Genomic DNA, 25,678 nt, shown 5'->3' with positions numbered 1-25,678 from the left:
AAGTGAAAAAACTGAAACTGAAAAAAGTAGAAATCAAATAAAAAGAACTGAAGATTTTTCTCATATTTTTTTAAACAATTTTCTTTTATTGATTTGACATACAAATTTCTGCGCCGGTGTTTTTTTGTTGTTTTTTTTTGTTGTTTTTTTGCTTGGTTTTTTGTTGATTTTTGTTTGCTTACCACAAGAAATAGTAATTAATTAATCATAAGAATTAGAATAATCATAATAGTACTGCATAATTATAATATGTATAATTAATGTAATAGTTTTTTGCTACCGCAAGTGTATATTATACTTTTTAAATAATATTTATATCATCTGCATTTTTCTTTCATTCTTTATTTTTTTGTTTTTTTGTATTTTTGTATTTTTGTATTTTGTGCCGAGTTTGCTGCTCAGCTGCTAAGTTGTTGTTGTTTTTTGTATTTTTGTATTTTCGACGCCAATTAAACATTAAATTGTTTAAGCATATATATTATATTTTAAATACGTTTAATTTAACATTTAACTATGTACACAACAAACATTTTTAACGTTGGGTTTTTGCTGCTAAAACTCTTAAGCATTTTTGTTTGATTTGTTGATCATTTTCATTCATTTTCATTCATTTTCATCATTTTCATGTCATATATGTATAAGTATATGTATTTTTTTGTTTTTGTTTTTGTTTTTGCTTTTGTTTTGTTTATTTTTTGTGTGGATTTTGTTATATTTTGTAGGGTTTCTGTAAGAGTTACTTTTAAAATTAGAAAACAATAATATTAAACGCTTAATGGTCTTATACTTCATTGTAATTCATAAAAACTGAATTTGTAACTTAAATTTAGTTGAATTTCTCTCGCATGTTCTCATGTTAAAAACAGCTTTTGTTAACGGAGATCGCAAAAAAAAAGTTCACACCATTTTTTTGTTTGTTTGTTTGTTTTTTGTTTGTTTTGTTTTGTTTTGTTGTTTGTTTGTATATTCTTCTGGGGGCTTCGCAAAAAGAATAAGATAAAAATTTAATTTGCAGTTTTTTCAAAAAACATTTTAAAAGCAAGTAGTTGAACGCTTTGCTTGCCTACACAATTAAATTATGAATAATATAATAATAATAATAATAATAATAATAATAATAATAATAATAATAATTATAATGATAATAATAATAATAATAGAATTAAAGTGTAAATATTATCGTAATAGTATGTACAACAATTGCTTAAAACTAAAAAAACAATTAAAAGAAGCTTCGGAAATCAAATAGAATTAGAATTAGAATTAGAATCGGATAGATTAGAATAGAATTGAAATAGAATTGAAAATAAAACGTGTGACAATCAATTGAAAATCATCATTTGGCGACTGCAAAGGGAAACCTTTTCTTTTTTTTTCTTTTTTTCTTTTTTGCTTTCTCTCTTTAAAAATGGGACAAAAAATGGTAATTTTTATTCTGCTGTTTGCTGTTTTTTGTTATTGTTGCTAAAAATATATATATTGTTTTATGGTTTGTATGCATTGTTGCCTTGTCCACTTTTAATACCTCGACGACGACGCAAATGCGTCCAAATTTATTTGCTGTTCTTCTTCTTGTTTTTTTGTAATTTTTATTTTTTTTTAATTATTAACTTTTAGCTTTAAATATTTAAATTGCATGCATTTTGAAACTTTGTACACTTGCTCATATTTGTTTGCATTTCATTTTCATTTTCATTTTTGTTTTTCTTTTTGTTTTTGTGAATTTTCTTTAAAGTTAAAATAATTTAATTAAATTTGTATTCCGTTTGTTGTTGTTGTTGTTGTTTTTTCTTATTCTTCTCCCTTTTGCGGGGGCGCAACAAAGTTTTAGTTTAGTTTACCTGCTATTTTTTGTGTTGTGTTTAAGGAAAGGTTTCAACACGCCCCCAACTCGACGAGGTGAATAGCCTGCCCCAACTTACGCCTCCAACATGACCTTGAGCACCGCTGGAACGCTGCTGTTGCTGCTGTTGTTGTTGCTGCTGTTGTTGCTGCTGCTGCTGCTGCTTGTGGGCGTGGCTGCTGCGGCTGCGGCTGCTGCTGCTGCTGTCACGGTCACATCGGCGGACAGTGTTGGATAACGTTGCACAGCATTCGCAGCTGCAACAAGCGCATGCAATTTACTTGGCGGCGGCGTTGGCGATTTCTTGGACAGATTCAGCGGTTGTCCCGGATCAGCAATGTCCACCTGCAACTCCAGCAAGGACGAGGAACGCGACGAGGGCGTCACTATGCAGGTGGATGTGGCTGTTGCTGACGAGGAGGCGGAGGCGGAGACGGAGGCGGAGGCAGAGGCGGAGTTTGAATTGGAGGCGGAGTTGCTGTTGCTGGTGGAGTGCGGCGATTGGAAATACGGACAACTGTTGCTGCTGGAGCTGGATGTGGAGCTGGTTGAGGAGCTGCTCGAGGAGCTGCTGCTGCTGCTGCTGTTGCTGCTGCCATTGCTGTGCGGCGACACAGATTGCTGGCGCTGCTGTTGTTGCTGCTGCTGCTGCTGCTGCTGGCAACCATTGCTGCTGGCCCAACGCGATTGCTGCTGCTGCAACTGGTGCTGTTGCTGCTGGGCTGATGGCGAGGCTGGCGGCGGCGGTGAGCTGGTGGAGGGCGAGGCGCAATGGCTGCTCGGACTGCGTGCTCCGCCGCCCGTTGTGCTGCTGGCAGCCGTTGCTGCTGCTGCTGCAGCTGCAGCTGCAATTGTTGCCGGTTCGCGCATCAAATAATTCTGTATTATATCCGAGCGCTTGATCTGCTCCGGCGTCATGCGCGGCTCGGCCATCAGCGACTTGGCCAGAACCGAATGCGTGCTGGCCATCGAGCCGAGCTGTTGTTGTTGCTGCTGCTGCTGTTGCTGGTTCGTGTTGCGTGTCAGATGCATGTGCAACTGACTTGTGGCAGCCGCTGTTGCCGCCGCTGCTGCTGCTGCTGATGCAGACGTGGCTGCAACAGTGGTGGCCGCTGCGGCAACCGTTGGTGGCGGGGGCGTCTGCAGCACGCTGATGTGCGTCGGACTCTGGCGGGGACTGTGCGCCGGCATGCTCGTCGTCGAGCTGCTCGCGTCCGCCTCGGCGGACTCGAATTCGCGATGACGCAGCGCACGGAACTTCTTGTGCGGCTTGTATGCCTCGTCCATCAGCGAGTTGGTGTCGTACAGCGGGGGTGCTTGCAACACGCGCTTCAGCACCGGCATGTCCTCGACGATCTGTCGCTTCAGATTGAGGTTGGCGCTGCTCGAGGGCTGCGGCGAGCGGACAGGGGAAACGGATACGCCGGAGACGGCTTGGGCAACAACGGCTGCATCGCTGCAGTCGAGCGCATCGTCGACGCTGGAACGTGGACTGGAGCAGGAGCTGCTGCCGCCGGAGCTGACCGCTTTGCACTCGTTCTTCTCGTTGCCGGACTCAATGCCCGAGTCTGTGGGCGAGTCCAGCTTGCGGTAGCGACTGGCGCCGGATGTGAGATGATGGTGCAGCTGCGGATGTTGCTGATGGTGACTCAAGTGTTGCTGTTGCAACTGCTGCTGCTGTTGCTGCTGCTGCTGCTGCTGCTGTTGTTGTTGCTGCTGCAACTGTTGCTGCTGCTGCAATTGTTGCTGCTGTTGTTGTTGCTGCAACTGCTGCTGTTGTCCTGGCTGCAGCTGTTGCTGCTGCTGCTGTTGCAACTGTTGCTGTTGCTGCTGTTGTCCCGGCTGCTGCTGGCGCACAATGGGCGTAATTGTCAGGCCATTCTGTGTGAGATGCGCATGCGAACCGACAATGTCCAAGTCGGCGGCGCCGGAGTCACCGCTGCTGCCGGAGTTGGCGCGATTGCGCAACGGACAGCCGCCGGACAACGTTGCCGCAAGCAGCGGCGCCGAGCTGGCCAATGCGGAGGGTGGCTGCTGCTGCTGCTGTTGCTGCTGCGACTGTTGCAGTTGAGTGCTGCTGGGCGTGCCGTAGTCCAAGTCGGTTGACTCCGTGCTGGAGACAGAGCCCAGAGGACTCTTTGCGGCCTCCACGTCCATGGCATCCCAGCTGGCAGCGGGACTCTTGCTCGCCGCATCCGCCTCCTCCATGCTCCACATCTGCTGGCGCAACAGCTCCTTGTGCTCGGTGCGAAAGACGACCAGCTTCTCCGTGTGCAGAGTGCTGAGCGTGCGCAGATCGGGCATCGTGTCGAGCAGCTTGGCCAGGAAGTCGGGCTGATCGGGTCGATTCTGCGAGACAATGCACTGCAGGCAGCCCTTCAAGCGGCTGTACATCTTCTCGATCAGCTCCAGGTTGCGCAGACCCGGTCGATCGGGCGTGATCAAGACGATGGCGCAAAAGAGTCCAATCTCGGCATCGGTTAGGTTCATCGAGTTCATTCGCTCCGCAAAGTTGAATGTGGAGTCGACGAGGAAGCGGGCATTCGCCCCGTTCTGTATTGCGTCGCGACGCATCACTTGGCCGTTGAGGCAGATGATCGAGTTGATCGACGAGTCGAACATGCAAATCAGGCGCACAAAGAGCGCGTCGAACAAGCCCGCCTTCAGCAGCGTGAACTTGTCGTCCTGCGTCAGCAGCTGGAACCCGGGTATCATTCCGGCGAAGTCGATCACGCCGCGAATGACGTGCGCAAAGCGCTGTGAGAACTCCTGCTCGGACTGCAGTTCGGGCGCAGGATTTAGCGGACAGGCCTGAAACGAGCAGATATTGAAGATATTGGTTAATTGACGCAACGACCGAAGTTGGATGCCAATTGACGTGACAGCAGTGCTTAAATTGTGCAACTACACTCAGCGAAAATCGACCTACACTGATCCAATTAAATTATATTAATAATATATAAACTATGTAAAAGGTTTTTGTATCTATCAAGTCGAAAAATACTAAAGCTTAATATAATATAAGCAGCAGCACTCGGAAAATTCGCTATGAAAATATACTAAAGTTTAAGAAAAATCCACTTAAAATATAGAAATGCAAACACAATTAACACGCAAATTGTGTAATTGGTGCAGATAGGTCATATTTGATTGCCAAGCCAAGCTCAGCTAGGCTAACACTTGGCTAACTGTTGCATTCCCCATTCCCCATTCCATTCCATTCCATACCCACATCAGCACGACAGTTATGCACGCGAAGGTCACCGAACCGCCTTCGTCTTTGGCTTTGCCTTGCCTTTGCCTGCCTGCCTACCTGCCTCCTTTCAACCCGCTGCAATCAATAATCACAACTATTAACACTTCCGCACACCCCCATAATAAGCACATTCACACACACACACACACTCAAACGTCGCTGGAAGCTTTTTTATTTACAGCTATTCAACGTAAAAAGCTTCGTCAGCAGCAGCAGCAGCAGCACTGGCAGCAGCAGCGACGTCAGCCAGCTAGTTTTTAGTTTCTAGGGGCGTTTCCTCACTATTCCCGCGCTCCCTCTCCTTCTTGCTCTTGCTCTTGCTCTCCCTCTCTCTCACACTCTCGCGCACACAGTTGCTCTCTTGCTCTCCTGCTCTGGCAATAGTGTGGGGACAATATTCTATTTAGTTTTGTTTTTTTCCTGTTGTTTTCTGTTCTGTTGCTTTGTGCTTTCACGTCGCCTGTCGCTGACATTAGCGCCAAGGTCGACGAACCAGAGTTCAAGGTTCCGGGTTCTCTGCCTCCTCTTCTTGCTGCTGTTGCTGTTGCTGTTCTTTTTCTTTTTTCTCTTTTTCTGCGCGTGTGCCGCTTTGGGATTTTTAAATTGTGCGCAGAGGGAGCAGGCGGGAGCAGGGGCAGGGGGTTGATTGAAGCTTACTGTTCCTGACCCTATATGGCTGGGTTATTATTGTTTTGTCTATTCCAAAAAAAAAACAAAAACAGAAAACAGAAAACAAAAAACAAAACACAAAATCAGTGTTCATGTTATTTTGCCATTTCGCTTTCCGGGTTTTGAATTACAAGCACACGCGCCAGACAAACAAATGAACGTGCCAAAACCGAACCCCCAACTCGTTATTAGCAGCCCCCAGCCCCTCCCCTACCCTATGCTGTGCTCTGCTCCCCACCATGTATAACCATTTAATAAGCTTTTTTATTCTTGACGCTTAATTTATAAATTGATGTTTCATTTCATGTGTCTCCTTGTATTTTTATTCTCGTTCTGTTTCGGCGAGCAGCACACGTTGAGGAGAGCAGAGCAGAGGAGAGAAGAAGAAGAGGAAGACGTCGCCTTTTGTCGGAAATAGTCTGATTAACCTTGAAAATTGCCGGCACAGCCAGAGACTCTATTACACCTCCTCATTTCCCTTCCCCAACCCCAACCCCAACCCCATCAACAGCCTTCGTTAAGTGCAAGCAAGAAGGCAACCACAAATAATAGACAGGGTTGTGTGCCGGCAACCGGCACAGCAACAGCAGCAGCAACAACAACAACAAAAACGATACGAAAATTTCATTCTATTTTTTGTACACCTTTTGCCGGCAGAATTTGACGACGCTGCAAAATCGGTTAGATTCATGGGCATAGGATTCGTATCATTTATAAATATATATATAAGTATATATATATAAATATATATATATATATATATATATATAGATTGCCGTCGTTTCATTTGCGCAAAAGCGGAAATAGTTTTGCAAAACTATAATAAACACACACACACAAACATACACATGCACACGCACACGTATTGGTATTAGTATTTCTGCTTTGCTTTCTTTAATGAGTGCTATTTGGGTTTATTTTGCTTTGTTGCGTATCACAAGAAACAAGAAGACCTTCAATTTGCATTTTTGGCGACTGCCACAAAATAATTCCTCGAATTCTTAGTCGACATATTCATACGTCTAATCATTGTTATTTATTATGATTGCATACATAAATGCGTATGTATTTCTTGTTTTGCATAGCAGCAATCTATTTTGCAATTGCATCAGTTATCGCTTCCGCCTTCGCACACTTTCGCATGCAATCGAAGTTAGCATAGGCGCTTCCTTATAAGCAATAACGGAATACAACGAACCACCTGACTTATTAAACGATCAGCGTCGTTGTCGTTGTCGTCGTCATCGTCGTCGTTAAGTTCTCTCTCCTTCTTTCTCACTCGCTCTCGCAACGCCTGTGCATCGGCATGTGCGCATATTACAAATTGCAAATAGTGATCTTTTTTCGTATTGTGTTCGTAATTATTGTTGGCATTAGTTTTACGTTCTCTTTGACGGCGCTTGTCGTAAAAAGTGCCGTTTTTGCCACTGTCGTCGTCGTCTGGCTTGCATTCGCTTCCTCATGCTGAAGGCATTTACATTTACATTTCATTTACATTTACATTTACATTTACAGTTGCATTTGCATTTGCATTTACACCACTGGTGGGTGGCTTGTTTTAGCTATGCACATTTGTATAATTTTTATTATATTCCTTATGCAATTATTATTGCTTACTCATACACACACATAAACACTCACACATTTGTATATCTCATATAGTTCTATATATAGTACTCATATCAAGCACATGCGCAAAAAAAGCCACACACGCACACACATACACACACAGCCACAGAACCATTTCATTCATTCCAAGGTTAAAAAATAACTCGCCACAAGGTCGTCTGGCAACTCGCATGCGAGCATTCTAAGCGACTCTGTATGCCTGTGTGTGTGTGTGTGTATTTTGTTTCTACGCTGCTGCAGACATGTGCAAAATATTCTTTTGGCAGCGACGCTCGCTTGCGCTCTCTTTTACGCTCTTTTTCTTTCTCTCTTCCTCACTGATCGCTTATTTTAATCTCTTTGAACTGTAAATAGCTTTACAATGCTGCTGCTGCTGCTGATGCTTGCTTCAGTTGAGTTGAGTTGAGTTCAGCCCCTTTCAGCCTTGCACTTGACTTTGACAATGGCAATGCATTGTTTACTATCGCGCTCTTATCACGCACTCATTAACTCAACTTGCTTGATAATTAGCCAAAAAAAACGAAACAAAGATAAAGATAAACAAAAACAACAGCAACAGCAAAAAGAAAGCAAGCTGGCAAGCAATAGTTGCGTATTTGTATGTTTAATTCCCATTTATTTGTACAGCCGCTACATATGCTAAGCACCTTTACCCCCCCCCCCCCCTTCCCCCCACACTCTGTCTCTTACGTTCCCCCTACTCGCTCTCTTTATCCCGATCTATTCGTGTGCTTGTGTGTATTCCATTAATAATGACGCTACGTTTGACCTTGAGCTTTAGAAATGTATGTTTTGTTGTTGTTGCTGTTGTTGTTGTTGTTGTTGTCGTTGTTGTTGTTGTTCTTGTCGTTGTCGGAACACGTTTCTCGTTTGGCTTAACGAAGCTTTTTGGTTTCCTTATCAAACTGGACGATAATTGTCGAGGCATTCGCTCTAATCGAACGCAAATACAACTAATGTCATTGTTCTAAGAATGTGCCGCTCGTAGTTAGTTTGTGTGTACTTAGTAGCTAAGTATCCTAATTGGATCTGTAAGAACAACAGCAATAATGACGTCATCAGTTGTAACCAGAAGTGAATAAAAACGAGATCAACAATGTACAACCCATTTATCATTTGTCAGTTCGTCAACATCACATTTTGACATTGACTGCTTTTGGCCAAAGTCGAAAAATGATTTTGTTGTTTTTTAGGGCCATCAAGAACTTGACCCCAAAGCGCGACGCTGACGCTTCAATGCTCCGATCTGTATGGCTATATCTCAGTATCTCACCAGAGATAGAGATAGAGATAGATATATATATATATATACTGAATCTGAATCTGTCTCTATCTCTGTCTCTCTGTGCCATTGAAGTCGCGGCACAGACAGATGGTGGACTACGTTTCTACTACGTGCGATGCCGTTGATTTCCTGGTTTAGAATCATGCAAACAGGTTCACCTTGGCGTATGAGTAACCAGCCAGTTGTTGTTGTTGTTGCGCTTATGCTAGTATTATTATTATTATTGTTGTTATTATTGTTATTATTGTTGCTGTTGTTGCTGCTGCTGCTTTTGCTATGCATGCCAATAAAAATGTGCCCGGAAATGTGCTTGACATTCGCCTACGCGGCAGCAACCTTTTAGCCAGCCCATGGAAATCGAATGGAAATTGTGTTTACTGCCATTTACTACCATTTACTCGAATCCACTGGAATTTAGTACTATCTTCGAGTGGAAATCGTATCTACTAATATTTACTACTATTTAGTACTATTTACTAATATTTACTAACATTTACAACTTTGTCTAAGTTTTCGTAAATCGCCCTAAACAATATCAAGTATTTATAGTTTTTACAAATAATTTTTAGATATTAGGACAAATAATTTTTTTTAGAAATATTTGTTTAGAAGTTTTTAGAAATTATCCATTCCAAAATACAGACACAAGTAATGAAAGCGACTGGCTCGGCTTTTGTATTAGAGTATGGCTGTTTAAGTTAAGTCTTTGATTGTTTTATACACTACTAAAAATACTAATGTTTAAAGCTAATTGTAAGCAACTAAATAGCTAATGTAAAAGTTCTGCAAAACAACTCCTGGGAAATTAGATATATATTTTTCAAAATTTATGAAAAATTCACCATGAAATTTAGACAATCAAAACCTAGTTTATAGAAAGCCACAATTTAAAATTTTCGAGAATTAGCTTCTGAATAATGGGGGCGATTACAATTTACTTTAATTTAGTAGCATTTACTAATAGTATTTGTTTGGTACTCACCAGCAGTGTGGGCATTGAGTAGGATGGGCATTCTCTGGCCCGCTGTCGCATCGCCGAGACCTTCTCCTTGGTGAACTCCAGCACGGCGGCAAGTAGGCGTGGCTGATCGTCCAGCTCGGTGGCCAAGGCGCGCTGCTGGCCCCGATTCTGTGTGCTCTGCTGCATGGCGGCCAAAATGCGCGCCTTTTCTCGCTTCGGCACGCGACCAAAACGCACAGCTAAAAATAAAGAAGAAAAAATTGCGGACTTAATAATTGTTTAGGCCTTGCAACATGTACAAATTAATGCAAGAAAGAAGAGAAAAAAACAGCAACAACAGGTGCAAAGCTGCAAAGCTGCACAGCTGACGATGACCCGCATAGCGAGTGTTTACTGTAGCCTGGCAGCCCTTTAAACTGGGTCATTGCCTGCTCAGCTGCTCAGCTGTCGTTCAACTCTTTTATTTTTTCTTCTTTTTTTTTTTTGTTTGGACTCGTTCTTCACGCTTGCTACACTTTCTCTTTTTTCTTCTTTTTTTGTTTGTTGCTCTTTTTAATTTGCACTAACGAAGCTTTTTGTGTGCATGATGTGGGTGAACTTTCACATTTTGCCCAGCTACAAAATAGTTGAAATAGGAGCCGAGACACACGTTTCTGGTCACGATTTACGGATCAGCAGAGTCAAATTTATTTATTTTGTTTTGATTTTGATTGGAAGCGTTTGCCCAACTGCAACGCTGTGGCTAGAAAGTTCAGCACTTATTAGCGCAGATTAGCAAACAAAATTTGTGAACAAATGCTGCAAATGTGCAACTTTTCAATGTCAATTTCCACACAAATCTACAAATTTCACTCAACGAGCGAACGAGAAAAACAAAACCAGCACACTAAAAATAACAAAAGTGAAAAAGGCAATAGCAACAAGCGCACACACGCAGACACACACACACATTCACACGCAGCGAGATTTGCAGATTTTTCACCACTTTTTCCCCACAGCAGCAGCAGCAGCAGCAGCAGGCGAGAAATCGCTGCTTGACTGAATGACTGCTTGACTGACTGACCCACTTGCCAGGCAGCGAAATTCAGGTCAAACGAAATGGAAAATGAACGCAGCACAAGCAGCAGCAGCAGCTGCGCCAGCGACGACTGCGTGTAGAAATTAGAGCGAGCGACGCCTGCGCCAAAGCCGCAGTCAGCTGCGACGCCTGCGCCAAACTTTCGACGCGTCAAAGTTGGTCAAACATGAAGAGAAGAAGAAGCAGCAGCAGCTTTTTAGAAAATAGCAAAGCTGCTGCCTACTGCATATTGGCGCGACGCTGCTGCTGCTGCGCTGCTTCTGCTGCCGCTTGAGTTTCATTTCAAGTTTAAAGCTCTTCCGCGGCCAAAAGCGTTGATTAAGAAGAAGCAGAAGCAGAAGAAAAAATCAACATTATCATTATTGTTGTTGTTTTTGTTGCTGCTGCTGCTGCTGCTGTAGTTGTTGTTTTTGTTGTTTGCGTTTACGTTTGATAAACGAGGTCAGCACTTCAATGGCGCTTAAAACGTTAGTTGTTGTTTGAGAGAAGAAAACAAAACAAAAGGTAAACAAAACGAAAAACGAAAAACGCAAAGCGACAAACGCAAATCAAAGTCAAATCTCGGCTCGACGTCAGAGTAAAAAGTGTGTCTAAATTGTGATTGGTTCGATTTGTGTGTTGCTGGGAGAAAAGCTCTTTTGGCGCTGTTTGGAAATTGAAAGCAAAACGCTTTAAGCCAATTTCAACCGTGTTTTTGTTTTCTTTTCTTTTCATTTTTTTTTTTTTTTTGGTTTTGTGTGGAGTTCGCGATCTTTAGTCTAATTTCTCAACTTACGCGCATTGTGATAATTCACGTTGCCTTTGAGTATGCCTTTCAATATTGGTAATTCTTCCGCCATTTTCTGTTTGGCTTTTGATTTGTGTTTTGATTTTTTTTATTTTATTTTTTAAATAATTTTTGGTAATTCACACACACACACACACACATACACACTGGAGAGATTCTAGATTCTCGTTGCTGCTGCACGCGGTGCGCATTTAATTTCCCCTCGGAAAATTCATTAAATCTCCGTTTTGGTTTCTTTTGGCACACACAATTATTGACTTTGGTTAAGTATTTATTTTTATTTTATATCTCCTTTGTTTCTTTGAATTTTCGTTTGTTTCGTTTTTTTTTTTGTGGTTTGTGTTTTGTGTTTTGTTTCAGGTACTCCAAAAAATATTTTCGGTTTTGTAAAACTTTCTTTAAATATTTGCACTTAATATTTTCTAAATAGATTTATTTTGTTGTTATCAATTCAGGAACTTTGTTTTCTTTTTTTTTGTTTTAAGTTTCTTGTAAAACTTTTTTCATAACAATAATTTTTGGGAATTTCTTTTTCTTTTTTTGCTTTGATGCAGGCAATTTTTGAATATATTTTCAATATTTTGGTTGTAACTTTTCTTTTGTTTGCCGCGTAATCCAACAGACGTGTGTGGGAGGAGGGGGGTGGGGTAACTTTTGAGATTTTGAGACTTGAGGTCGGTCGACTTTTCTTCACATTAACAGAGTTGATATATATATTTGGATATATATTTTAGATATTTGTTTGTATAATTATTGTAATTGTTATACACGCGAGAAGAAGAACTGCGTTAAAATACTTAAACCGTGGTACATATTGCTGTACATTTGATGTGATTGAAATATTGATAATTCGCTAACATGACAAAACTCGACAAGGTCTCGAACGCGACTAACTGTAAAAAGCAAAAGCACGTTACGAATATACCCCAAAGGTAGCTGCGAGACTGAGACCGAAACGGAGACTGAGACTAACAGCGACCAACACAACACAAACACAAACAGAAACAGAAACGCCGCTGACGGCAGAGCACAAAAAAAGCGGTAGAGCCAACGACCAACGCAAAGTGCCGAAGAGAGCGGTGCCGGAGAGCGAACGCACGCGAAGAGAGGGGCCAAGACAGAGCAAGTAAAGAGTGACTCTCTTTGATTGAACTGTATGTTGTGATAAGCCAAAGAAGGCAAGTTAAATGCTTACTCAGACCTATTCTGCTCTTCAAATAGTGAATAATAATAACAAACAAAATACAATATTTATTTCCATGCAAGACTTACAAAGCTGGACACACTGAAAGAGAGTTAATGAACTGATAAGCTCCAATTGATGATAAGCTTGCCACACAACAAGCTCTTTTATCTCTTTTATCTCCAACACGAAAGTTCAATGCTCGTGGCGCCAAAATGCAAACAATAAACCAAGTGTAATGAAGAGAGTATATGTGACAAATGCGACACTCTTATGCGCTGCAGCGCATGCTCTTAAATGCACTGAGCTTTTCAACACACCAAAGAGCGCCCTGTGTTGAGTATGCCGTTTAAGCGAGAGAAACAGAGCGCGCCGTAAGAGCTTTACGCGAGCTTTTCGCAATAATTGCGGCGTTTTGTAGGCGCCGACGCGCATACGCATTGTGTATGTTGAGTAGTATTTCGGATGCTGCTGATGCCAGTTAACCCGTAATGAGAGATTTAAAATACAAATTTGTCATTTACGATTTGACGCTCACTTAATTTATGACAGCGTGCAAGAGCGAGACAGATGCATTTGCAATAACAGAAAACTAATGCAAATCGAAGAGTGTTCGAGGCGTCTAGTCATATGTCAGGGACAGTAATGCGATGCTCATTTTCCAGATCAAAGCTAAATGCTACAAAACAAACTATAACTAAAATCGGTAAATTGAGGTCAACATTTTGTGAGTCAGTTTTTGAGTCATGCGAGCAAATTTGATGATTATTTAAAGCGTATGCAAAGAAGAAACGACTTCAAATTGTCAACGCATTTCGCACGCCATAAAGAAAAATAAGATTAAGAAGGAGCTATAATTTGACAGCAACAACAACAACAGCAACAACAAAGAGACAAATAAACAAAAAGTTCGTTGAACTTTTGCGTTCGAAATGAGGCCAAAAAGCCAACAATGACGACGACGAAAGCCAAACAAAAAGCAACAACAGACAAATTTAATAATATGAGCGAATCGAAGCAAAGCTTTGTTGTTGCAACGTCATTGCCTCACTTTTTTTTTTCTTGTACGCATATTTCTGGCAACGAAAGTAAAAGTGAAAGTTGCTGGTAGAAATTTCGAGCGTGTTCGCCACGAGGAGGAAGAAGACAAAGCAGATGAGGAAGAAGCAGCAGTAGCAGCAGGCGATGTCGCCAAAAGTAGGCCTATAAACTCAACGCGAGGTGTTAATTACATAAGACTCAGATACGACAAAAAAAACAAACTGTAATATTTTTGTGCAAGCTTTGGAATTAATTATTTTCGTGGAACAAGCTATGCAGCAAGAAGCACAAAAATTGCAGCAATTAATCAAATTATTAGTTTTATTTATTTATATCAAAGTTGTAATTATATTAAATACAAATTCTGCCTCGCACAATTTTCACTATTTAGTTTTTTTAAGCCAAAGCAGAAACTCGTTTACAATAATAATACTCGGTGCTGTTGCCATAATAATTGCCCCATCATTTTACAGCAATTAAAAGCCAATTAACAAGTCTTCAGCCACATTTCACTTTCACTCTCACTCTCCATCTCTCTCTCTCTCTCTCCCACCAACTGGCAGTCGTCTCTAACCTCAATTGCGACGCTATTCAACACAACTGACAATTTGACAGCGATACTCAGAAAGCTCACCTGCCCCCTTCCCCGTCCCTCTACTCTATGCTTTCTCTAATAAGCAATAGCAATACGAAGAGCAATTGTTGGCATTGTTATTATTGTTGTTATTATTAGGGTGTTACTGGCTCGAAGACTTCCCGTATTACAGCGAACTCAGCTGGCAGCTGAGGCGCTAATTGCAAGCCAAATTATTGAGAAAACAATAAAAAAATAAAAGCCACAAAAATAAATAAAAATACATTTGCTTATGTTTTCCCTATGCTTTTTACAGAAAAAAAGTTCAATGCACTTGCTCTCAACGGAAAAGGTGAAATTGAAGTGTGTTGGGAGTGTGGGGAGAAGCGGAGTGAGGTAGGCCTACTTTCGGCTGTTGCTGCTGTTGTTGTTCTTGTTTTTGTTGTTGTTGTTGTAGGTGATTCACAAGCTTTACGTAAAATTAAATAAGCGACACAATTGTTGTAGTTGTTTCTACTGCTGCTGCTGCTTGCGTAAGTTGTTTACCGAAAAATGATCGCAAAGAGAAGCTGACAAAATAGACTGCGAAACAAAAGTAGAGAAACGGACGAAGAAATGTAATAAAAACAAAACAGACAACAGACAGACACAAAAAAAAGTGTGTGTAAAGAAGAAACAAAAAAACACATAATAACAACAAAAGCAAACATTTTTAGTTTGTTTTTCAAGTAGCTGCCAGCAATTTCGAGGAACTGCAACAAGTTGTGACAAAAGAAAGCTCTCTCTGCGATTGTCAGGCCAAAGTCTCAATTTACATAAACATAAACATTTACATTAACATTAACATTAACATAAACATTAACATTAACATAAACATAAATATATGCTTATAGTTTTATGGGCATGTATATTTCATTTTGTGGGTCACGAAAACTCCCCAGTGTATGCGAGGGCTGGACGAAGGGGCTGAGGGAGGTCAGACGAAGGCAGCGTCGAGGGCGATGTGTGTTCAATAACACTGGCAGCAACAACAACAGCAGCAACAGCAACAAGAGGAGACCCTGTGCCATATTACAATTATTATTAATTTCACAACACATGAAAAGGTCACGCTCATAAATACATGACACACACACACACGGACACACACACACACGGACACACACACACACGGATACACACTCATTCTTACATTTTTTATCAATAAATCGAAAGCCAAAACAAAGGCAAAACTCAGACAAAAGACTCCATAAGTCGCATGTTTTTTTTTTTTTTTTTAATTATTTATATGTATGTTTATTATACATATTTTTATTTTTAATTTCTTTGCTACGTAATTTGCTCAATAAGTATTGAATTGCAACAAAAAAAAAAAGAAAGAAAAAATCAAATTTAAAATTGAAGACAAGTAAAGAGAGCCGGCCCAGCACATGCAAATCGTATGGCAAATTCATATGCAAAGTTAGCCTGCACTTATAAATTAAATGCGACGAACGAACGAACGGGCGAATGAACGCACCAAGGGAATGCCAAACAAGCAGCAGCAGCGAGCGGACCTCGAGCATTTTGTTGTTGTGCTGCTGCTGCTGCTGCTGTTCATAATTATTTTCAAATAAATGCGCGCCAAGGCAACCGCCAATTGCAATTGCAATTTGCAATGCACGAAGTCGCGCAACTGAACGCAGCACTGCAACTGAGGCGAATGACCGTGCCTGACCCAAATAAAAGTCGCTGCACTCGCACACACAACAAAGGCGACAAATGCTCGCCTGCCTGCCCGCTCGCTCGCACGTACGCACGCACGCACGCTCTCTCTCGCTCGCTCACTCGCCTGCTCTCTCGACGTCGTCATCGTGTGCAAAAACAAAATTGCAGGCAAGAAGAAAAAGCGCAGCGCGCATTTAAAATGAGGCCGAGTGCAATGAACAGCATTCAGCGCACAAGAGAGCACTGCTGTATGTATGCGTGTGTGTTTGTGTGCTTGTGCGAGAGAGAGTGTAGGAGAGCGAGCCTATGCAAATGCAGTTCGGCTGCTGCTGCTGCTGCTGCAGCTGCAGTCGAACAAGTTGCGTTGCTGCCGTCGCTGAGATGTTGCAATGCGAAACCTTCGAGAAATTTTACAAGAGTCGTTGAACTCGCGCCATGTGTCGCTCGGTCGGTCGGTCGGTCGTTTAACTGTGCCCCAAAACGGCAGCAACGCCGATTGCAGCAATGTTGGCTGTGGCTCGACTTAACTCGGCTCGTCTCGTCTCGTCTCGGCTCCACTTGAAGCTTGAAACTAGTTTGATGCCGAGGCATTGAAAAAGCGAAAGTACATTTTTCTGCTGCCCGTCGCTCGTGTTCGTGCTCTTGTTCGGCTCTTGTAGTTGGCGCTCGTATAACGTTCGTTCGTTCGAGGTAAATGAACCTTTTGAAGGTTCAACTTGCGTAGTAGGCGAAGTCAACGTCGACGTCGACTGCATGCTGTGTAAAACAAGTTTGTTACGTTTGTTGCTGCTGCTGCGCTGCTGCTGCCTTTTTTTTCTGACTACTTTGTTTCGCGCTCTTTTCTTTGCAATTTCACCGTTAAGCCCACAAAGCAACAAATACAGGTGAAGCGCACAGACTTTATGTAACAGCGGCAGCGGTTGGGAAAGAGAAAGAGCAACAAAACTTGTCGCTGCTCGTTGCTCGCTTGTTGATGATGCGTGTCACGCGTAAACTGATTTCACTCACAAGAAACAAAAGTCAATTGTATAATAATAACAATAATGAGCACACCAATCTCTTATGTATGCAACACGAACATTAACATTACAAATTTCAATAGCGAAACGTTTTGTTAACCTTCCACAAGCTGCAACAGCAGTTCACACCTTAGCAAAAAGCAAAAGTCAACGATTCCAGTTCGAGTTCGAATTCGAATTCAAATTGCATTGAGAACACTCAACACAAACCCACCCACATTAAATGCACATCATTATTATCGTTAAGCATTTCAACTTCATCATTGGCTAGTTGTACTTGAAGCTTTTGACCCTCCCTCCTACAACCATCCTCCACCTAGCAAGCCCACACATGCTAAAAGCTGCACCCTCCACAAAGCGAGTTCACAGCTAGCCCAAACCCAAATCCAATTGGAGCCCAGGCCAATCATTTTTTTTTTCTAGTAGCCTCCAATATTATTTTAGTCAACACCTCGTCGCTGCTTGTGTGTGCATGTGTGCATGTGTGTGTGTGTGTGTGTGTGTGTAGCACTGGCATTTTAATGTATTTGTAATTGACCTGAATAAAGTTCAAAACACTCGCAGCGGCACAACGATGACGGCAAGGCAAAATCTACATGCAAGTTGCTGTTGCTGTTGTTGTTTTTGTTGTTGTGTGTAGCCTCAAAATAATAATGATTGCGACAACAACAACAGCAACAGCAACAACAGCAACAACAACAACGTCATTCTATTGCCTACTGCTTCTAGCTGTTGTTCACACACATGCATAACTATACGAAAAAAAAATAAAATAAAATAGAAATAAAATGTTTGCCTCTGATAATTGACAATTGTCTGATTATTATTTCTATGTATTCTGCTCTTGGCTCAACTACACAGATAATTGTAGTTTTTTTTTTTGGTTTTTTTTGTAAGTATACAATTTTTTTTATTTGTAATGTAATATATATATATATGTAATATATATTTAATATTTACTTTTTTCGATTTTAATTTAATTAATTTAAATTTGAATACTCTTTTAATTTAATATGTATATTTAAATGGTTTAAAATTTAATTTTTATTGAATATGTTTGTCTGTAACTGTTTAAAGTAGATCTTTCAGTCTTATTTATTATTTATGTGGCATGTTGTTTTTTTGATTTCAATGCATATTTACTTTCAATTTGGTTAACCTCGCGCTAATTTAAGTTCGTTTCAATTAAAATAAACATGCTGCACATGATCTGAAAACTAATAAAAATGTCTACAAATAAAATGAAAATAACTGCAAACATTTCTCTACGGCGACAACTATAAATTTAAACAATTCAACACAAAACAAAACAAAAAAGAAAACCAAATGCAAAATGAGCAGCAAATCAAATGAGTAAAAAGCTTGTTTACTATCTCACACACACACACACACACACACACACATGCACAAGCACCTTCACTGTTGCTGCTGCTCAGCTGCTGCTGCTACTGTCGCTGCTACTGCTGCGTCGCTGCTTTGGGTGACCCAGTTTCGTCGGTCAATGAACTGAGCGCTGCTGTCGAGGCTGAATTGTTTCAGTGGGTAAGAGTGGGAGAGTGGGAGAGAGAGAGAGAGCGAGAGAGGGTGTCGCCTGGTTCGTGTTTGTTGTTTGCTGTTCGCTTTTTTCTTTTTTTTTTTGGGGGGCGCTCTATTCATTGGAGAGAGTATGAGTTAGTATGTGTGTGCCTGTGTGTGTGTGCGCTAAATTTCGGTTTCGTTTTCATTTTGACGGCGCGTCTTGCGTTTATTTTCGTATCTTTGCAATAGGCAACACTGAAACACACTGAAACACACACACACAGACAAACAAAATGGCGCCTAATAAATATTACTACACACGAAAAGAAATTATGAAAGCCGTAAAAAGAAAGTGTTTCGAAATGGCCAAGTGTGGAAAAAAGTGAAAGTCTGCATATTATGTGCATAATGCACACGGAGATGTGATAAATTAAATAAACACTCAATTATAAATATTTTCTTCAGTTTTTTTTTTCATTTTTTTTTTTTTTGGCGGCAACAATTTCTGGGTCAGAGCTCGCTTTTTCAAAAGTAACTGTAAATATTTCGACATCAGCCCACATACAACATGCTCATGCTTGCATGCATATGCTTGTATAAATTTAAGTTTCCTTGAAAGATAAGGCAAGCGAGGGCAGCGCTGCCGACGCTGAGCGCCAGCAGCGACTGCGACTGCGACATCGACTGTGCTTAAATAGCACACGGTCATTTTTATTATAAACAATTCGAATGTTTTGTTTTTTTTTTGTGCTGTTGCCGAGTTTGAGTTTGCTGCTATTTTGATGGCGGTCGTATCTTAATGTTTTTTATTCTTTTTTTTTGGGTTTTTTTTATTGAAATTTTATTGTTGTTGTTGTAGTGCGTAGAACTAGTTCAAGGATTTGCCAATTTCTAAATTGTTTAGTTCATGTATAATAAAAAAAATTAATTATATATCTTGTATGTGTATCAAACTTTTGAATAACTCTGCTGGACTTATTTTCTTTTTTTTCGTTTCGTTTCGTTTCTTCCCAATGCTTTTTACGCGCCCCAAAAAAAATAAAAAAAAACACACAAAATCCAATCCATCAATTACAACATACACACAGACACACACACACACACGCATACATATGTAACAGCTACTACATATTATTATTATTAAGCACAGGCTGCGACTGCGTGCTGCAGTCGACGTCGCTGCTCTCGCTCTTTCTCTTTCACTCACACTTGGGCAGCAGCATGAACCACTTTCGTTTTCGACAGCAACATGGCCGCCATAATAGAAAGAAGAAGAGCCACAGCGACAGGCAAAAGTCAATGAACGTTGCGAGTGTGTATGCGAGTGTGTGTGTGTGCGAGTGAGCGAGCATTTTTTCTTTTCTTTCTTTCTTTTGGTTATGTTTTTTGATGTATTTTTGTTATGTATTTATGTTGGCCGCTTTCATAATCGATATGAACGTCGCGGCGTTTCCTGTATAATTTTCCGGGCTTGCGTTTAATTTAAACAAATTATTACAAAATTGAATAAGAGCATAACGCAATGAGAAATTGTGATCACGCGAGAGAGCGAACAGAGCGAAGACAGCGAAGAGCAAAGAGAGCGAAGAGAGTGCGATTTGGCCTCGCTGTCTTTCATGAATTTGGGTTAAGTGCGTTCATTCAACTTTTAACACAATTTCGAAATGGCGCACAGTTGTTGTTGTTGTTGTTGTTGCTGCTCCCATTTATCATGCGGGTGTTGGAAATTTGTTTAAACAAAATTAACATATGTATGCTCACACACACACATATACACATGGGTAGAGGCAGCCAACAACTTTTACTTTGCCGTGAAATCGGCGCGCTGAACAAATGTTGCAACACACACACACACACACATTGAGGCAACTAAAATTTCGTTCATGGCTGGTCAATGAACTCGTCGTCGTTAGTCGTTTCTGTCTTTCGTTAAGCTTCGTTATGCTTCGTCGTTTTATGGCATTATAATTTTGAATGCTATTGAGCTTGACTCTCTCGCTGCGAGCGAGAGAGCGAGCGAGGATACGATTGGACGATTGGGCGATTAAAGGAGAGTGCAGTTAAATAGAAAAAGGTTAGGGGTACTCACCATCTCGACTCATGCCGACGGCAATGCACTTTTTCAGGCGACAATATTGACAACGATTGCGATTGATACGCAAAATGCTGCACTGTTGATTCTTGGTGCACGGCCGATATTGGATCTTTTGCTGTATGGAGCGACGGAAGAAACCCTGCAAGTATCGAAATTCAAGTTGCCAATTTTAATACATGTCAATTGTAAATTGTAAATTGTCATTATATTTATAATTATAATTGAGAGCCTACAACGAAATCAGAATTGGAGTGATAATAAAGCAATTGTTTCTCTGTATTTTATATATATCAAAATTGACTCATTTGTCACCTACTATTTTATGTATATCTAAATCAATGTTGCAAGTTTTTCAATTATCTCTCTCTTATATATTTATATATATGCCTGCTGATTCAGAGACTACAACTAAAACAATTACTATTTCTATATTTATAACTGATTAAAATATGATATTTAAATCAAAGTTGCAAGGTTAATAAAGCAGAGTATTTTATTTATTTTATATATATATCAAATTAGACTCTATTGCCACCTACATCGGCGCTGGCCTCCTCAATTGCTGACTTGTTGCTGCTGTTGTTGCTGCTGCTGCTGTTGCTGTTGCTTAAGGCCGTGTCCAGTTTCTCGTCAAACTTCTGACAGAGATAGTTCAGCTGGGAGGCTTCCAGTCGCTGATGGTGCTGTTCGCACAGCTCATCGTCACAGCCCGAATCCTGAGCATCCATATCCTCCAGCTGTTTCTGCTGCTGCTGATCGTCATCGCTGCTGCTATTGCTGCTGCTGCTGCTGTTGCATGTGCAACAATTGCCAATGCTGTTGGTCAGCGATTGAGTGCTTGAATTGCTGAGCAGCGAACAATTGCTGTCGGAACTGTCGCGACGCTGTTGTTGCTGTTGTTGTTGTTGCAACTGTTGCTGCTGTTGTTGTTGCAAGTGCAGCTGCTGTTGCTGCTGCTGTTGTTGCTGCTGCTGTTGCTGCTGCTGTTGTTGCTGCTGCTGCTGAGTTTGTTGGCGCAACAAATTGGCAATTTCTTTGTGTGTTTGCGCGGAAAAAGGACTATCACAATGCAGTTGATTCAGCTTGTTGCTGTTGCTGGTGGGTCTGGTTGCAACTGTAGCTGCTGTTGCTGCTGCTGCTGCTGTGTTTGTTTCCGTTTTTTCCTCATGTTGCTGCTGCAACTCGCGTTGCTTCAACTCGCGCGCATAGCGTATTTTCTTCCAGGGGCATTGATATTGCTCGTAGCCACTGCCATCCTCAACAACACCAGCACCAGCACCAGCAGAAGCAACTGTTGCTGTTGCAGTGAGTTGAGCATCGTCATCGCTATTGGGACAATCCTCGTCAATGCCCGATTCGCTGTCATTTGGCTTTGGTGTTGCTGTTGCTGTTGCTGCTGTTGCAATTGCTGTTGCACTTGGCTGTTGCAGCAACAATACAATCTGTTGTTGCTGCTGACTAATACTATTTGTTGCTGCTGTTGCTGCTGTTGTTATCTGTTTGGTGGTTGTCTTTACTAATGTTGCAGGTGTTTGCTGTTGTTGCTGTTGCTGTTGCTCTTCGTTTTTCAGTCTTTTGCGTTGCTGTTGCTGTTGTTGCAGGTAAACAATTTGTCTGGGTTGCTGCTGCTGCTGCTGTTGCTGCTGCTGCTGCTTGCTGAGCGGCGCAGATTCCAACAGTTTAACCAATGCCGAATGCTGCTGCTTCAACTGTTGGCTCTTGAACTGTTGCTGCTGCTGTGGCAACTGCTGCAGCTGCTGCTGTTGCATATGTTGCTGCTGCTGCTGCTGTTGCTGTGTTGCACTGACAATATGCACATTGCCGCTGCTGTTGCCGGCAGCTGTTAGAAGCACAATTGTTGTGCTGTGTTGCTGCTGATGTGGCAACTGTTGGTGCTGCTGCTGCTGCTGCTGTTGCTGTTGTTCCATTGCACAAACCATTTTGTTATGTTAAAAATTAAACTTTGCTTTTCTTTTTTTGGTACCACAAATGACACTTGAACTCTTTCCTCTGCTCTCCTCTGCTGCTGCTGCTGTTGCTGCTACTGCTGCTGCTGCTGCTGCTGCTGCTGCTGCTGTTGCTGCTGTTGATTTTTGTTGCTCTACAATTTGCTAATAAGGAACATTGCGATTGCTTTTTGCATTTTGCATTTTGCTTTTGCTTTTGATTTGATTTCAACTTGAAATTCAATTTTCAAAATGCACTTTTTACACCAACAAATTTGAGCGCCAAAAAACTTTTGCTGCGCTTTTCACGGAAATGGAAGTCTTTATGATCTCTCTCTCTCTCTCTCTCTCTCATCTTTGCATTTGTATTTGTATTTGTTGCACTTCACTGGCACCAATAAAAATAATAATATATTACTTTATTTGATTATTTAAACTATTTGTTTTGCTATAGCTTTTTTGTAACGTGTTTTTTTCTTTTTGCTCTTTTCTTTTGTAGCCGTTTCAGTTTTGTGTTTCGCGCGCTTTTCTTGCTCTGCACAACCGCTGCCAACGACGAGCAATTTGCGAATGAAAGCAGCGCCAACAGCTCCAACAACTGGTGCCTGCTGCTCGCTGCATGCTTCGGCTCAAGCTCGTCATGCTCGTCGGCTCTCTCTCTTTCTCTCTCTATCCCGCTCGCTTGCTGGCTTGCTCTCTCGCAATGCTCCCGTTTTGCTGCTGGGGTCGTCGTTTTGCTCTCTCTCTCTCTCTCTCGCTCACTGGTGGCTGCTAGCCTCGCGCTACATATTGTTGTTGTTGTTGTTGCTGTGTGTATCAACTGAGGACATTCACTCCAACGCTGCCAACGTCGACGTCGACGCGGGCAGCTAACAATAGACTTCGCTGGCACTGGCACTGCTGCTGCTGCTGCATTTGATGGGGGCGCTGTGTTTATTGTAAACAATTCTTGGAACACCTACGCGACGCAGATTTAAGGTAGCTTCTGCTACCTGCCACCTGACTGATCAGCTTTGTTTGATAACAGCAGCAACAACAGCAAACATATTATTCTATGTAGGTGCTTTTTTCTATTTTCTATTTTTTTTTTTCTTTTTTTGTTGGTTGAGTGACAAATAAGATTAATTGATATTGCGTAGGGGTTGGGCGGCAAGTTGGGGGCAGATATTGGGGGCAAACAGTGCTATCAACGCGTATGACAGGCATAAGAGGATCTTAGATGTGGCACAGCTCTCGACATGAACTCAACATGAACTAATATTTTTTTTTTTTTTTTTTTTTTGGTGGGTGTAACATTCCCGACTTTCCACAGATTGTCGAGTGTTTGTTGTGGGGGGATTATGATTTCCAGCACGGCTACTTTGTTGTTGTCAACCGATTAATCATGAAACTTTAGTTGCTATCGTTAGAAATTGCTGACAAAAACTGTTGCCCCAATTTAAGTAAGCCGGGGGGGACTACTCAAAAATATCATTAAAAAATAAATGTAAATGTATATATATATATACATATATATATATTTGTATGCTACACATTATGGTTGTCAAGATGAAACGCCTCGTTATTAATAATACTCTTATTAAATAATATTTCGGCTCGCGCGCCCCGTTTGTATGTCATTTCTTTCTTTCGTATTTACTTTTTTAAGTTTTTGAGGCCACCGAAAACGTAGACAACAGAAACGTAGCAGCCCCGCTCTCCTCCCCCCCGCTCCCTTCGCTGCTACATACAACAAATGCCCAAACGTAACAACGACTCATGCTGGAAGGCTACGTAACCGAAACGACGTCGACGACGACGTCAACATAATACGACGACGTCAGCAGAGGTTGGCTGGCTGACTGGCAGTTCAGTTCAACGAACCCCGCCATTGTCGTGACCCACTTTTCGGTCAAATACCTCCAAATGTGGAGCTGCTGAGCGGCCAAGCCGAGTGGCCGAGCAAACACGAATGAGACGGAGCCGTCGAACAATCGAACGAACGAACGAACGAACGAACGACCGCGCGTACAAACAAACGAACGACAGACTCGCGCTCTCAATTTGCTGTGCGCTCTCTCAGAGTGCATTTGCATGCGAATTTGTTCTTGTCAGTCGGCTGCTGCTGCTGCTGCAGTTTCCAAGCCTTTGCTTTAGCTTTTTGGTTTGGAGTTCATTTGAGCTGGCGGTCGGTCAACGACACAGAAACCTCAGGCGGACGGGCGGACGGGCGGACGGACGGACGGACGGACGAATGCATGTTTTGTGGGCTTGGCGGCAGCGTCAAAGGCAAAGGCAAAGGCAATTGCAATTGCAACGGCGACTAGATGGCTAAAATGCGTTCAAGGAAATCTTTGGCAATGCAACACGCTCAAAATGCAGTGTTGTGTGTTTTTTTTTTATTTTTCTTTTTTGGGATAGGCTCACTTAAAGTTACATCAGGCGCCAGCAGTTGATCTCTCTACTTTTGTTATATAATTGAAAACGACAAATAGTGCAAATTAATTGAGCAAAACTTAAGAGTTGAGTTCAATGCACTCAGCAGCAGCAGCAGCAGCGACAATTTGCACTCATTTCAATGGCTCGCAGCCCCCGCAAACGAACTTCGGCCAAGTCGGGATTTACTTTTTTTTTGCAAATAGCAACGAAGAACTTTCGGGAACAGCTGTGCCCGTTTCGAGTTATTTTCTGCTCTCTTCGTGGGCTTCTTCTTCTTCACCTGCATAGGCTCTCTGTCTCTCAACGGCGCCTCTCTCTCGCGCGCTCTCACTGTGTGTGTGTTGTGTTTGACTCTCTTGGTCTGGCTGCCAAATGTGAATGAACTCTGCTGGCAGCTGCAATGCGAATAACAAGTTTCAAAGGAAAGTGAGAGCATTTCACGTTACACACATTCGTCTAGCTGGCTTGCGTACACATACACACACATATAAACGAATGCATGTGTGTGTGTTGGGCAACGTGCCGTAAAGCAGCCAAGCGTTTTTCGCCCACCCCCCATTGCATGATTCGACATCGTCATCATTATCATCATCATCATCAACAGCGTCATCATCATCACCATCATCATTATAATTCATTTTTTGTTTGTTAACAATTTTTGGGGCTGCT

The 25,678-nt window shown here is 41.8% G+C and overlaps 1 protein-coding gene across 3 annotated transcripts in view; it reads right to left on the bottom strand.

Moving 5' to 3' along the window:
• Positions 1–1,766: 1,766 nt before the first annotated feature.
• Positions 1,767–25,678, bottom strand: part of LOC6558537 (ecdysone-induced protein 75B) — a 59,248-nt gene continuing 35,336 nt past the window's right edge. Inside the window, exons 1-4 of one of the 3 annotated variants that reach the window (XM_043215549.1) lie at positions 21,185–22,600; positions 20,640–20,784; positions 9,665–9,882; positions 1,767–4,654 (exon numbers count right to left, since the gene is read on the bottom strand). In XM_043215549.1, the coding sequence (XP_043071484.1) occupies positions 1,919–4,654; positions 9,665–9,882; positions 20,640–20,784; positions 21,185–22,585 (4,500 nt within the window). In that variant the 5' untranslated portion in view covers positions 22,586–22,600 and the 3' untranslated portion in view covers positions 1,767–1,918. Of the gene's footprint in view, positions 4,655–9,664; positions 9,883–11,496; positions 12,001–20,639; positions 20,785–21,184; positions 22,601–25,678 lie in introns of those variants that run through there. The other 2 variants (XM_032735639.2, XM_032735645.2) reach the window with 2 other exon arrangements.

Source organism: Drosophila grimshawi, unplaced genomic scaffold, assembly GCF_018153295.1.
Source record: "Drosophila grimshawi isolate 15287-2541.00 unplaced genomic scaffold, ASM1815329v1 contig_44, whole genome shotgun sequence".
NCBI classification, from domain to species: domain Eukaryota; kingdom Metazoa; phylum Arthropoda; class Insecta; order Diptera; family Drosophilidae; genus Drosophila; species Drosophila grimshawi.
Note: the sequence above shows the minus strand (reverse complement) of the source record. Positions and strands in the feature narration are given on the sequence as shown.